Source organism: Topomyia yanbarensis, chromosome 1 (assembly GCF_030247195.1).
Source record: "Topomyia yanbarensis strain Yona2022 chromosome 1, ASM3024719v1, whole genome shotgun sequence".
Lineage (NCBI taxonomy): Eukaryota > Metazoa > Arthropoda > Insecta > Diptera > Culicidae > Topomyia > Topomyia yanbarensis.
The window spans coordinates 175,621,112-175,634,403 of NC_080670.1; the positions used below are offsets into that span (position 1 = coordinate 175,621,112).

General features: G+C 39.7%; 1 protein-coding gene across 3 annotated transcripts; it reads left to right on the plus strand.

Annotated features, from left to right (window-relative positions):
• The first annotated feature begins 5,206 nt into the window (after positions 1-5,206).
• Positions 5,207-13,181, plus strand: LOC131682085 (cytosolic endo-beta-N-acetylglucosaminidase). Of its 3 annotated transcripts, none has more exons than XM_058963304.1 (4): positions 5,207-5,336; positions 10,620-11,128; positions 11,191-12,260; positions 12,654-13,181. In XM_058963304.1, exons 1-4 carry the CDS (start codon positions 5,309-5,311, stop codon positions 12,832-12,834), a joined length of 1,788 nt encoding a protein of 595 aa, XP_058819287.1. In that variant the 5' UTR covers positions 5,207-5,308; the 3' UTR covers positions 12,835-13,181. The 3 variants fall into 3 exon arrangements, with proteins under 3 accessions (XP_058819287.1, XP_058819294.1, XP_058819279.1); XM_058963311.1 differs by having other exon boundaries at positions 5,216-5,336; positions 10,623-11,128; XM_058963296.1 differs by lacking the exon at positions 5,207-5,336 and having other exon boundaries at positions 10,105-11,128.
• Positions 13,182-13,292: the final 111 nt, after the last annotated feature.

The window sequence follows — 13,292 nt, forward strand, 5'->3', positions numbered from 1 at the left end:
AAATTCCATTGGTGACTTGACAAAATGCCGCAGCGTATTCTGCGCTAGATTGATTCATCAAAAACTGAGTGCATATTGCGGAATATATTTGTAAATTTCGGCTAAAAAGCAAATGTGGTTGAAAGGATAACAGTGAGTTTAGCTTATGATAGGCAAGATGTAGGAACCAAGTTATTCTTGGTTAATATACATTTGGAGCAATATCAGATGTTGCTTTAAGCTGTTGTTAATTCTCTTTCGACAGTTTTCACGACGCCACCTACGTTATGGTTCAATAAGGTCATGCTGGTGTCGAAGGAGATCAAATAAGGTTGGCTGACGTGTTCTTGAGGGTAACATCATCAGTTTCGGCTCATGACGAAGGTAGAAAATTGGTCTGTGAAAATGGCATTTAAATTCTTTGTCGCTTTAGATAGTATGGTATACGCACTAGTAAGAGCTTATTCGGCATCTCAAATACCATTGCAGAAGAGGTTGCCAAGTTCGATTATATATCTTCCGATTGTAAGAGATGATCAAACGACGGTGTTTGAAGTGCTGGAAGAGCGGAGCAGTGGCTGGATGGAGTGTACCTTAGGGAAGGTTTGATACAGTTCGTGAGTTTTAAAAGGTCGCATGAGACACTTGCACTGAAACGACATCTGTAAGTACATAGTATTAATACATATTGAATAAACAATTTCAGATACCCTACCCTTATGCTCAGTAAGAGAAATGGGTGCATTGTGCTAGATTGGTATAGGCACTTTTCGGCTGTGAAGCCAATGAATACCTGACGCGCAAAAATGTCAGCCAATGGTAATTGTTGGAAATGATTAGTCGAAGATTTTGAAACGTTAACTACTTCGACTTGATCAACTATAACAATTGGTAGTATTTGCAGTGAATATATCACAAAAACTGACTAACCACATTCCCGTTTCATATCCGTTGAACCATACTGAGTGGCTAATATATACCTATTTATATTAATATCATTTTTCTTCATTATTTTAGTATTTGTGTTTCTTCCTGAAGAACATCGCTATACCAGAGGAATGAAACTACATATTAATAGTCTAATGATGTAAAATATTCGCAACTTCTCAGAAGAAGGAACGAAATTATCAGCTGGCCTAAGACAGGCAGAGCACACCGATATAACTGAATATTAAGGTAATATCAAATAACTTAATCCATTCGTACCTTACAGAGAAAGCAGAAAGTGAAATCCAAACAAGGAAATCTAAAAAAAGCAGTTGGCATGATTTACAATATCATAGATGTTCTCAAAGGAATAAGGAATGTTGAGAAACCAGCGTCAAGGTAAATTATGGAAACGGAAAGGTATAAGAATGCATAATCTCCAATAATAATAAAAACAATGATACCAAATGAATTTATTCATATTGAAAAAAAAGAAAGGCTGATCACACCGGTTCGTTAGCAAAAATGTATAAGGAAGACATTTGTGTTTCGAAATCGAAATCAACACTAACTTAGTGACAGGACTAAGCTAGGGCTGGATCGACGTTAGCTTCAAAAACGGAAACACTAATTGTGTTCTTAAGCGAACCCCTAGTCAAGCGTGATGTTGTAGTAAGAAAAGGAATGTGCGAAACGGAAAAGTGCAACACACAGAAGAAAGAAAAAGGAAAATAGCAAAGATGGCCACCGCCATGTAAGCGGCAACCATGTGGACATCATCGCCAACAGCTTGGTGATCCGCCACATTCCTATGTTCAGATGATGACGAGCACTGTGGCAGCGTGGTTAAGGTAAGTGCACCCCTTCTTACCCCTTACAAAGAGCCATTTTGTATTTGGGATCATTAAGTATAAATCTGAGTGCAGCCAACATTCTTATTTAACAAAGCTCCTAAAATTTTCCACAGATCCATTAGAATGGTCATTGTTTTCAAGCTCGTTCGGGTCAAATAAGGCCATATGTGGAATTCAGCCCGATGAACATCTGGTAATGTTACAGAAATTCATGGTAGGAAATGCGTATTCTTAATACCTTCAGCGATTCCGGAAATCGCCAACGCGCTTCGATATGAATGTGAGCGACTAGAACAGTTAGTCAATGGCTTGCTGATGAAACTACGCAACGCTTCTGCGCGGAATATCAGCAAGCTAGAAACATTAGTCACTTTTGGCAAACCGGTTAAAAACTTAGTAACATAGGACGTCGAGGTCGGAATTCTGAATGCTCACCTCTCTAACGCGATGCTGTTAATGGTGTTGGTAGGGAAGTTTTCGTCGAGTGAGCACTCAGACTGGTGGCTCTATAGCCAGAGGATGAAGTTATACTAAAAACATTCAGAGACTTTGCTTTCTCCATCAAGACAGCTGCTTGATATGTAAGTCTAAGAGATGATTGCAGCAGACGACGAAGCTACAAAATCTAAAAAAACGGATTTTTAAACGCATAAACGACGATGAATGTAGGCCAGAACCGGAGCAACCAATTCTTAGCTACGGAGCTAAATTGTCACGCGTACCAGCGTATCGATCATCGTATTCGTAGCTGCGAAACGTTGGTCAAACTAACTGCCGCGGAACATCTCAAACGTGATGAAGAAATTAATTTATGCAAATGCTGCCTGAACGGTCATGGCAACTGGCTGTGCAGTACTAGACGTCTGTGCAGCATAGATGAATGCAAAGAAGAGCATCATAAACTGCTGCATGCCTTTTTATTTTAAATCGTCGGATAAAGCTCCTGAGCCGGGACTAGCGGTGGTTATATCCGTACAAGAGATCTCTTTTCGAAATAATCCTCGCACTTCTGAGGAGCAAGGGCAAAACCTTTGCATTCCTAGACGATGGATGGAATTTCGCACTGTTGAAGAACGATTTTCTTTTCTACGAGGTCTTCCGATACAGAATTATCACGCAGAATAAAGATTTGTAGATTGAATAGAAATATGGATTAAATTCAATAAATAAAATTATTGGTCGGTTGACAAAAAATTTATTGAATTTAATAAAATTTATATATTGTTTCAATAAAAAAATTGATCCTTTTTTTAAAAAATATTTTATTGAAATTAAAACAAAATTGCTTAAATTAAACGTGTTTGTATTGAAAGCAAAAATTTATTGCTGCCGCAAAAAAAATTCAGACCAATAAGTTTGTTGTTTGAAGTAATAAACAATAAATGATAGGATTCAACAGCGCAAATTTATTTGTTTAAATATGCTTAATTTTTCTGCGTTATGCAGAAGTAGTAGTAGTAGTGTTTTGATCGGGGTGGGCAAAACGTTGTTCATGCTGCCACTGAACAAGCGAGCTAGACATGATACGGAACCTGTAGCAATTAAGACACGTACGTTCCTGCTCAGCGGAACCTGAACTAAACGAGTTGGTGAAGGACTATTTTGCGATGGAAGACATAGGTGTCCTTTGATTTACAGTATCAAAAACAGCAGAAGATCAACGTGCACGGAAGATTCTACAACAAACAACAAAGCGGTTCCCTGCTCCAAAAATAAATAAATAAAAATCTGGCAGATTTGCTATCGAGCTTCTATGGAAAACTGACAAAATCTCATTTCCTTACAGTTTTCCTATGACCAAGCACCGAGTAAAATGCTTAGAGCGACGATTGCGTTTCGATCCCGAGCTGCAGTATGTATTTTCTGAACAAATCGTAGAATATGTGGAACGAGGATATACTCATGATACTACAGAAGAACTGCAGGGAACCGATCCCCGGATGGTTTAGTATTTGCCGTTGTGAGTGGTACGGAGTCCTTGCAAGCAAGACAATATTTTGTTTAATTTGGGTCAGTGAGGTGTCGTGAAACATGACGTTGCTTAAAGTGTCATAATTATTGAAGCCGCTGTTAGTGTTATGCCGTATTCGACAAAGGTAATACGCGATAGCAGCCGAATAGCCAAATTATAGTTCAAAACGAAGATCTTCCTTCACAAAGCTGTGTACGATAGGGGTGTGGCTACGTTTAAAGTTTCATCTAGAAATAAATTTGCTTGCCTTTTTTTGTTTGTAATTGTATGAATCAATTGATGCTTGAATTATGTAAATAAATCAACAAATAACGCAGTGTATGCGATAAATTTCTTTATCATAATTTTCTAACAATAAAGCGGGTTTTTGAATATTGAAACACCAAAATAAAGTTACTAACAATAGGGATCTTTAATTTAAAAAAAATGTGCGTTTTTCATATGTATTGATAACGGGTGTCCTTACGAGTACACTTATATTATTTTTACACCTTAATTATTCTTTTTGACTTTTAAATTGAGTCAAACTGAATTAAATTTCACCAACAAACGGAAGGTTGGCCTACTAAATGACGTATCTGGAAATATCTCGTTCGCCTCATTGTGAACCGGGACAGCACCCCACACAGCATGATCTGGTACTTTTGCAATCCGTTAGCAGCTTGCAATCCCAAGTTTCATCTGCAAACTATGGTAGATCTGAAGAGACGTCGCAAGTCGCATGGGTTTGGAAAATGTTTTTTTTTTTTCAATAGTTTCGGGCTTAAAAACTGAAAAAGGATTGAGATTAACTCACAGTACAAATCAGCATCAGAAAATGCCTTAACCCGCACACCCCTAAAGATTCCCGATTCAGTTAGACTAGTTTCAGTCGATTGTTAAATTATGGAAATCCTTCAAGAATTACACGGAAACGAAAAACTACCTAAAATTGAGTTCCTTTGACTCAATCTCGTGGTATCGTGGGGGAACTTAAAATTAGGTAAACCGTGTTGAAGGTAGTTTCCATTTAACCACGGCAAAAAAACTCATTGATAGGTTTTTTATACTCAAATTTAAGTTGAATTTACCTAATTTTGAGTTCACCCCAAACAACTCAAAAGTACCTTCCTCCACGGAAGACCTCGACTGAGTCGAATCACTCTTTTTGTTTTTGACAACACTAATAAGTGCGAAAGCGACGCACAACTCAAAAGTAAGTTAAAAGAACTTTTCTGCAGGTTGTTTTATTTAACCGTGTAACAACGCTATAATCGTTATTGTGTTACGAATTCGTGACACTGGTCAATTTCACAATTTTAATTTTATACATAGCCACAGCCCCGTACAGTCGAGTAAAGCATTTTCAATGAATAAGAAACATCCACGCGTTCCGTGCTATTTGTTAGCATTACCTTACCGTTGAGTTCTTTCTCGGCAGCGTGTATGGTGCATGGTTGTTTTTGGCAACGCTCTCGTGATCATCAGCTGTCGCTCGTCGTCACCGGTACGTTGATAAGGGCAATGCTTTTGTTTTGATTTTACCATCAATAGAGTGAGGGTGTTTTTAAGTTTTTTTTGTGTGCTTTCATTTACTATGATTAACGAATGTGATGTAAGTGAAGGTAAATATAATCTGTCATCAAGTTGAGATAGTGGCATCATTGTTATCGTGTTAGTTGTGTCAGTGCTTGGCATGTACGATAGTTTTTGGTTAGATAGCGAAAAGAGACAGGTTCTAGATTTTGAAGTCAGCCATAGCAACGAGGTGATTACTTGTATAGGGACTTTTAGGTGTTATGGGGGGCCCTTCACAAAAGTTTAGAAAAAAAATTCCAAATACGATCATGCACTTTATTCACTTTTTTGCACGGTCTTTGAAACATTTTCTGCATGAATAGCTTAGTTTTTTGTTAGTATTGTTGTGAATTTATTGCTCTTTAAATATATTTTGCAATCTATTCGTCAGACTAAAATGAAAAGAGTCCCAAACAACAGTTAAAATAATCGAAGCTCATTTTTGACTGCTGAAAATGAACCAGATGCTCGTGGTGAAAAGAAAAAATATTTGAAAATAGATTATTTTGGACCCTGCATCGTTTGGTTTGGTGAGCTCGTTCCTATCTTTTGGTTTATTTCAGAGAGCGAATAAAGGCGCTATAACCTAAGCGTTTCAGCCAGGACAGGTCCAAACACCTTTGTCCCATCCCATGCCCAAAGAACCTTTTTAGCTAAGTCACTCTCAACGATTTATCAAAATCCCTTTGAACTGAAACGGTTGGTACGGTTATCCACGTTTCTTCCTTATCAAGGTTCAAAATGGTTCATTGATTAAATTCTTCAAATGAATAATTTAATTGCCTTACAATTTTGAATCATCTTCTACATTGTACGCTGCACAGTTGGCCTGGTTGTGTCGCATATCATATGTGCCACACACATTAACATTGACAAGAAAAATTGTAGGCGAATGTCTGCAATTTTCCAGGCATACGTTGGCTGTGTATGTGTAGACTAGGCAATAATGAAAACTTATCATCTTCTATAGAGTTGCCTAGTATTTACATTTCTCGATGTGGTATTTATGTTTTGCCTTTCTCATATAGGAATGTTATTCAATGACTCTGGACATGACCAACTTAATCCCGGCCCGGAGGGCCGAGAGTCATATACCTCATTCGACTCAGTTCGTCGAGATTGGAAAATGTCTGCGTGTGTATGTGAAAAAAACGTCACCTCTGTTTCTCAGAGATGGCTGGACCGATTTGCAAAATATTAGTCTTAAATGAAAGTTACACCCTTCCCATCAGCTGCTATTGAATTTCTTAGCGATTGGTTTTCCGGTTCAGGAATCTTCACACAAACACCTCCCCCATGATAAAATAAGTTAGCCGAAAGACGATATTGAGGTAATGTTGATTATGCTATTGCTGGGACAGATCCAGAATAAAATTTCGATATTGAAATGAACACATTAAGTGAAACGCAATAACCGCGTTTATTAAAAACTAGTGGAAAATTTGGTTTGAAATGATTTTGAGTTTGAAACTACTTCAAAATTGAAACTAGTTAAAAATTTCTTAACAAGTTGAAAATTTTCGTCGGGGTCCGGACCTCCCTCCTGGGCCCGCCTCTGGCTTCAAGTGTTTCAGCGTCCACACATAGCATCTCAAGTTCGTGGCTGTCGATCCATTGTATGTATGTGAATATTCAATATGCATTTCCATCATTATATTGAACATAACCAGCCATGGAATCATAGTTTGGACAAATGAGAAAGGCACAATCGCGTACCTAGGTGGATTAAAACAGAATCTTTCCTTTTTTTTATTAACGCCTAAGGGTGAGTCAACTGTTCCTTTTTGTGTTGTAACGACATTTAATTAGCAAGAGACTGAAAGGTGTGAAGTATTTTTCAATATTAAGAGCCCTAGTACTCAAGGAAGAGCAAGGAATTGAAAGAAAAAAGTTTAGAAAAGCGTGGAATGAGGTCATATGAGCAAGTTTAGAGTTTCCCGACAACTTAACCCTTTGTCTTCTACCGCAGGAGTCAGGATGTTTTGGTATTTGAAATACGAATCACCTGAGTCTGCGGCATGCGTCCGGACAAGCGTAGCGATTTAGCAATTTATGCTGTCGGAACCGATAAAAAAGTTAAGTCGTGGAAAGCTTCCACGTTAAGCATTGTGCTTATACTACGACTGTTATAAAAAAAGAAAACAGATTTTTCGAAAACAACGAGTAAAATTCAAAATGTTCCATCCTTTTTCAGGCAGAGTCGTCAATAAGGAGCACCTAAGTAACTGGAGGGTTATATATATATATAGATCACGCGTGTCCGTTTAATACTATTCGTTGCTAGCATGCCAAACGAGCAATATGTTTATTATAAAATCTGGACGGCACAATAAGCGTGAGACGCTGTGGATTTTCGGCAGTATTGGCACACAATTTAAACGAGTGAAAAAATTTCACATACCACCCGGTTCCTAGTTGTTTGAAAGGTTTAACGGGCGCTATTCACTCTGCTGTGCGAGGTTAAGCTTCGCACACACGAACGATAGGTTCGAATCGTGTGCACACATTGATTTGCAATTTACTCGGGTGGCTTGGATTTGTATGTGCGAGAGGATGGAATCCTCATGTGAAAATGTTTTAGCGCTTCGTTGGAACCTAGGGTAATGAGCCTATGTAGCTACTTATGTTTTATTGACACACACCTATGTGTAGGTATTTTTAATACACGGGCGGACTCCACTAGGTTTGGGCCTACTGAAAGGCGAAGATTTTTGTGGATTGGGAGAATGAGACAGTGCAGAATGCAGAAGAAGCTATAGATTTTAGGTAGTGTTAGCATAAACATGCACTAACTTGAGCCGAGCGCAATTTTTTGGGTGCCAATGGCCAGTACAACTTACAGTGTACAAAGTTTGTCGTGCCCTCTTCGCGCTGTTGTACTGCTTCGCATACACAAACCAGTGTGCGCAAACGCGATGAGTTCGAGGCGTACATGAGATGTAGTCATGATGATTTGTGATGAACTTGGTTGGATTTGGTTTCTATTGAGTTCAACTTTTAATCTTGTCTGGATATGTGTATGCACAGCTTGGTGTAATAGCCCAGACTTAAGACGTCAGATACGACCAAGAGTGACTCACTGAATGATGATTTATTAGCAATCCATTTCTTAGCCTACTTGATCATATCTGTAGACACTACACTTGGGAGTGAGTTTGCGTTGTGATTGAATGGAATATGTGAACCAGTCGGAATTATTGAAAGTAGTTGTTATGAGGCATAATTTGTATACATTATGTAAGCATATGTTTTAACAAGGGTTGCAATATTTATATTGCCAATAGGCTTGTATATGTGTGTTGTTTTGACGAAGTAAATGGGTGGCAAGTGGAATTCTGGCGTTATAAAGCTTTCCAGCGATTTACAGCGATTCTCAACCTGGGGTCCGCGGACCCCTAGGGGCCGGGATAAGTCGTGCCGTGTCGATTTTACACACAGTGCCGATTTTGCTCGTAATAACCCTATTCTTAGTTTCTGACTCCGGGAGTTTTAGAGTGCAGATGCCCCAAAATAGGATTAAAATTACGACACTAAAGAGGAAATATTTCATATAATTATATATTGCAACAAACAAAAACTCACTTCATATTAATTTGTTTGGTGTGATGGAAAGCTTAACGCAATAGAATCATCTAAATTTGACATTTTCTCTAACAATACTGTTAATTGGGACATCAAATGAAGAAAAAAATCCTCTTTTATTACATACACCGTATGTTCAACCCATAAAGCTTTAGAATTATTTTTAATTGATTTTCTACGAAAATTTAAACACGTACCCGTTTGACACTATCGCTCTTCCTTGACAGTGAATTTAGTGACATGGGTAAGCATTTTTCGACAGTTATCCCAGCAATAGGATAGGGAATGAAAGGTGTGGTCTTCATAATTCAATTTTTAAAATGTTGTTTATTTGTTATTTTGCGTACAAAAAAAACGAAAAAAAAAAGTTCGACAACCTATCTTGAACTTGAGTTGCATCGGAAAAAAAAAATTAAAAACCCATTTTAATCCACCTAGTGGTGCAATTGTGCCTTTCTGATTTATCCAAACTACGATTCCTTGGCCGGGTACGTTTAATATAATGGTGGAAATGTCTTTTACATATTCAGTGCGATTTACACATACGTACAATGAATCGAGAGCTTCGAACTTGAGTTGCTATGTGTCGACGCTGAAACACTTGAAATCATCGGCGGATCCAGGAGGAGGGTTCGGGAGTTTGGACTCCACCAAAAATTTTCAACCTGTTAAGAAATTTTAAATTAGTTTCTCAACTCAAAATCATTTCAAACCAAATTTTTCACTGGTTTTTCTGACCCACTAGGAAAATTTATTCTGGAGGAGCTAGAAAATTTTATTCAGGTAGGGAGGTACATGATGACGGAAGGGCGGTTTAGGAAAAGGTGGTGAGTGATGTGGGAGAGAGGGAGTACTCCTCACCGTATTACCCTAATTACACCGCTGTTAAAATACAGAAAACTTATACAAATAAGTTGACGATGTTCAGAGTGATTGAATAACCTTTCTATAGGACAAAGGCAAAACATATGGCTTAATGACCCAATTACATTCAACTTCAACGAGTTTAGTCAGTACTAAGCTCATTCAAATCCTCTTTTTTGCACTACATCGGTACAACACCGTGTAAAAACGATATCAAATAATATTATTCACTGTAAAACACCGATCTTTTAATGACAGCGATAGGCAAGGACTACTGTGTATGTATTTAACTGGATCATTTAAACTTCCCACTGTACTATTCAAATAGCGGTATGTGTACGAATGTTGATGCCTTCATCAAATACTTGAACTCAGTAAATTGCAATTCCCTTTCGACGTCAAAACAGAGGAAGCATATAATTCATTCAGGGCCAGTTCTGATAAGAAATTCTGTCCGCTCTTGGGGGTGATGAAGGAAGAAATGTATGTTACATGTTTTTTTTTCCATATCTGCCCATGCGGCCGTAGTAACGTACTTTGCATTTTTTGTAATCAGCCCTTCTTCGTACCGTCCAACAACGACGAAACATTTACTGTTATTTTGATCAAGTGCGAGTACCCGGAATGCATCTCTGTTTACGGCCGTCACCTTCGAAATGCATCCCGCGCAATCTGCCGAGAATGCAATCAGGGGCGATAGCATGATCGAGCTGCTACAAGTCTGATTCAGTTGACCCAGTCCCGTGCCGAAGCGAGCATCACTAAATATTGTTGCCTTTCTGTTTCTTTTATCTGCCATTCTGTTGGACTTGGGTGTGTCCGCACATCACACCGATGAATGATGTCCCGCCATTCCTATAACAACAATCGGTTGCGCCTACAAGAAGGATACGTGTGCCAGCCGATAAACACGATCGAAGACCTGTTGAAATTCGAGCAGCATCCCGTCAGCTGGCGGAATCTAGTGCTACCGATTACACCGCGATCTAAGTCGCGATATCTTGGAGAGCGCTACCAGGAAATTGATTTCAATGCAGGGATCATCGATTTCGTTGATGACCTCCAGAGGCCGCAGGTTTTGCTGTGCCACGATTTTAAGGGAAACTATCTGACGGATCGGTTCATCAACGGAACAACCGGTGAGGAATGGGTGCACTACCGGTTCTATAACTGGGCGGCGGTGGATGTTTTTTGCTACTTTAGTCATAACTTCGTTACCATTCCGACTCTTCAATGGTTGAATTGTGCCCATAAAAATGGAGTTAAGGTAATTGGGACGTTTATCATCGAAGGGGGAAATGTTACGCTGCTGAAGGAGATTCTACGAACGGAGGAAATGCTCCAAAAGGTCGCAGATGCGTTGGTGATCGTTGCAAGGATTTGTCAGTTTCAGGTAGATAGATTCCGTGATTTTCAAATAGAAAACTCCGTTAATCGTATTTGTATCTTTTCTAGGGCTGGCTACTGAACATCGAATGCACGTTGGCCGAGAACGAGATTACTCCGCTGAAAGATTTTGTCGCTTATCTCACAAAGAAGTCGCACGAGCAGATCCCGGGCAGCATGATCATTTGGTATGATGCGATAACAGAAAAGGGTTTGCTCAGTTGGCAGAACGAACTGAACAGTCAGAATCAAGGATTTTTTGCGGCTTGTGATGGAATTTTTCTTAACTACACTTGGTCCCAGCATCACCTCGAGCGATCGGAGAATTTTATACGGAACTATTATCCGGAGAGGAAGCTAGACGTTTACGTTGGGATCGATGTGTTCGGTCGAGGACAGAAAGCCAAGCTTGACACTCACGCTACGCTGGCGTCTATCATGGCTTTTAAGTTTTCCGTGGCGATCTTCGCCCCTGGGTGGACGTTCGAATCGTTGGAAGAATCGATGCAACGAGATCAGCTTGACCAGGATAGTAGTAATCTTCGTTTTTTGAAGTTAAACGATTGCTTCTGGAATATGCTGTGGCGGTATTTTTTTGTACGTGGTCCTAGAGAACTGCCGTTCTATACCTCGTTCTGTCTTGGTTCTGGAAAGATACGGAACCGGCTGGGTAAACTACAGGCGCAATCGTGGTTTAACCTATCCCGACAGGGATTCCAACCGAGCATTCCTTACACACCGCCGAGGGAACACGAGCAGGATCAGGTCGGACCGGTTTATTGGACGCACAATTTCGAAACGGCTCTGGATGGAGGATCCTGCGTCAAAATGGAAGAAGTTCATCCGAACAGCCGACTGTTTGCGTGTGATTTTTCGTGCGGCTCAGATTTGATAGTGGCATACGCGTTTCAGCGTAACAGTGCACTCAGCGCGGATGTAAATTTATTGCTAAAGGCCTACAATGCTCGGTATCACGATTCGCTGAAGATCGTTTGCGGTGCGGAAGATTGTCACATCAGCGAGCGGAGCAATGAAATGAAGGCTATCCCGCTGGACGCCGAAAACTGCCGGATGCTGCTGGAGTTGAAGGCCAACGTGAAGCTACCGGTGACGGCCAGTATCAACGGGTGGGAGATAAGGTAGGGCGAACATTTTATCCAACGATTACTTAACAAACTGAAAAGAATCTGAATCTCAAAATCTCATGAGAAATTTACTTTGACAAGCAACCTGATTTAGAGATGTGAACAGATGCATTTACACTACTAACATCCTCTTGGACTAGTTTTCGCCATCCTTCAGTCGTTCCTACTAGCGAAACAAATTCGCGGTGATCCATTAGCTAACATTAACAGGATTTATTTAATTTTTCAAAATCTTTCAGAAGTTAGTAAAGTTGCTGAATTGGAATTAACAGTCTAAAGTGTTCTACTTCACTCTAGTTATGTTTCTGACATTACCAAACTAACTAACCATTAGTGCACCCAAATTGTGTACTAATTGTACCATGCGATTTCTCTTCCCTCCCTTAGATACTACTACCTCTCGTTCGAGGCCATCCGGCAACCGATGGCGATCGTGGACATAGGCATCGAGATTCGAAAAGATGACCCGAAAGACTACGTTCTACTCGGAGCCATTTCGCTGCAGGCTGGCTTTCCAGCGAGTCGCGATCGCATCACGAAACGATCGTTTGTAGCATTCGATGTTTGAGCATGATCCTACTATCGTATCATAAACAAGTATATTGCCGGCGATCATAGGTAAGATGGAGTATGCTTCGGTGCGATGAAATACAGGGGGGACCGGTTCTTGTGCACTGTCGCAAACAGTGCCAACCAACAAACAGAGGACGAGCAGGCGATTCAGGAAGGCCAACTGGAAGCAACTCTCGAAGTGGTTTCAGGTTAGTGTCTGTCGTTTTTCTTCTTTTATCGCAATTAAAGTTCAATCATGATGTTATTAGCTGCAATTTACACTAGTGCCTAGGAAAAAGCGATCTTATTTCTATGAGTATTGTTTTGTACATGCCATATTATTAAACTCGTATCAAATTTAAATTGTGGTCAATTTTGTTTCGATGACTACCTTCTGCTCAATCTACGGAATGACGAGATGATCCGACGTGTCAACGTCGAGAAAAAACATAGCCACAATTGGTGATGTAACAA

Excerpts from the sequence above, each read along its gene's own strand:
- LOC131682085 (XM_058963296.1), top strand. The coding sequence starts at position 10,574 with ATGATGTCCCGCCATTCCTATAACAACAATCGGTTGCGCCTACAAGAA. Across the intron at positions 11,129-11,190 it reads CAAGGATTTGTCAGTTTCAG|GGCTGGCTACTGAACATCGA; the intron begins GTAGATAGATTC and ends TATCTTTTCTAG. Across the intron at positions 12,261-12,653 it reads ATCAACGGGTGGGAGATAAG|ATACTACTACCTCTCGTTCG; the intron begins GTAGGGCGAACA and ends TCCCTCCCTTAG.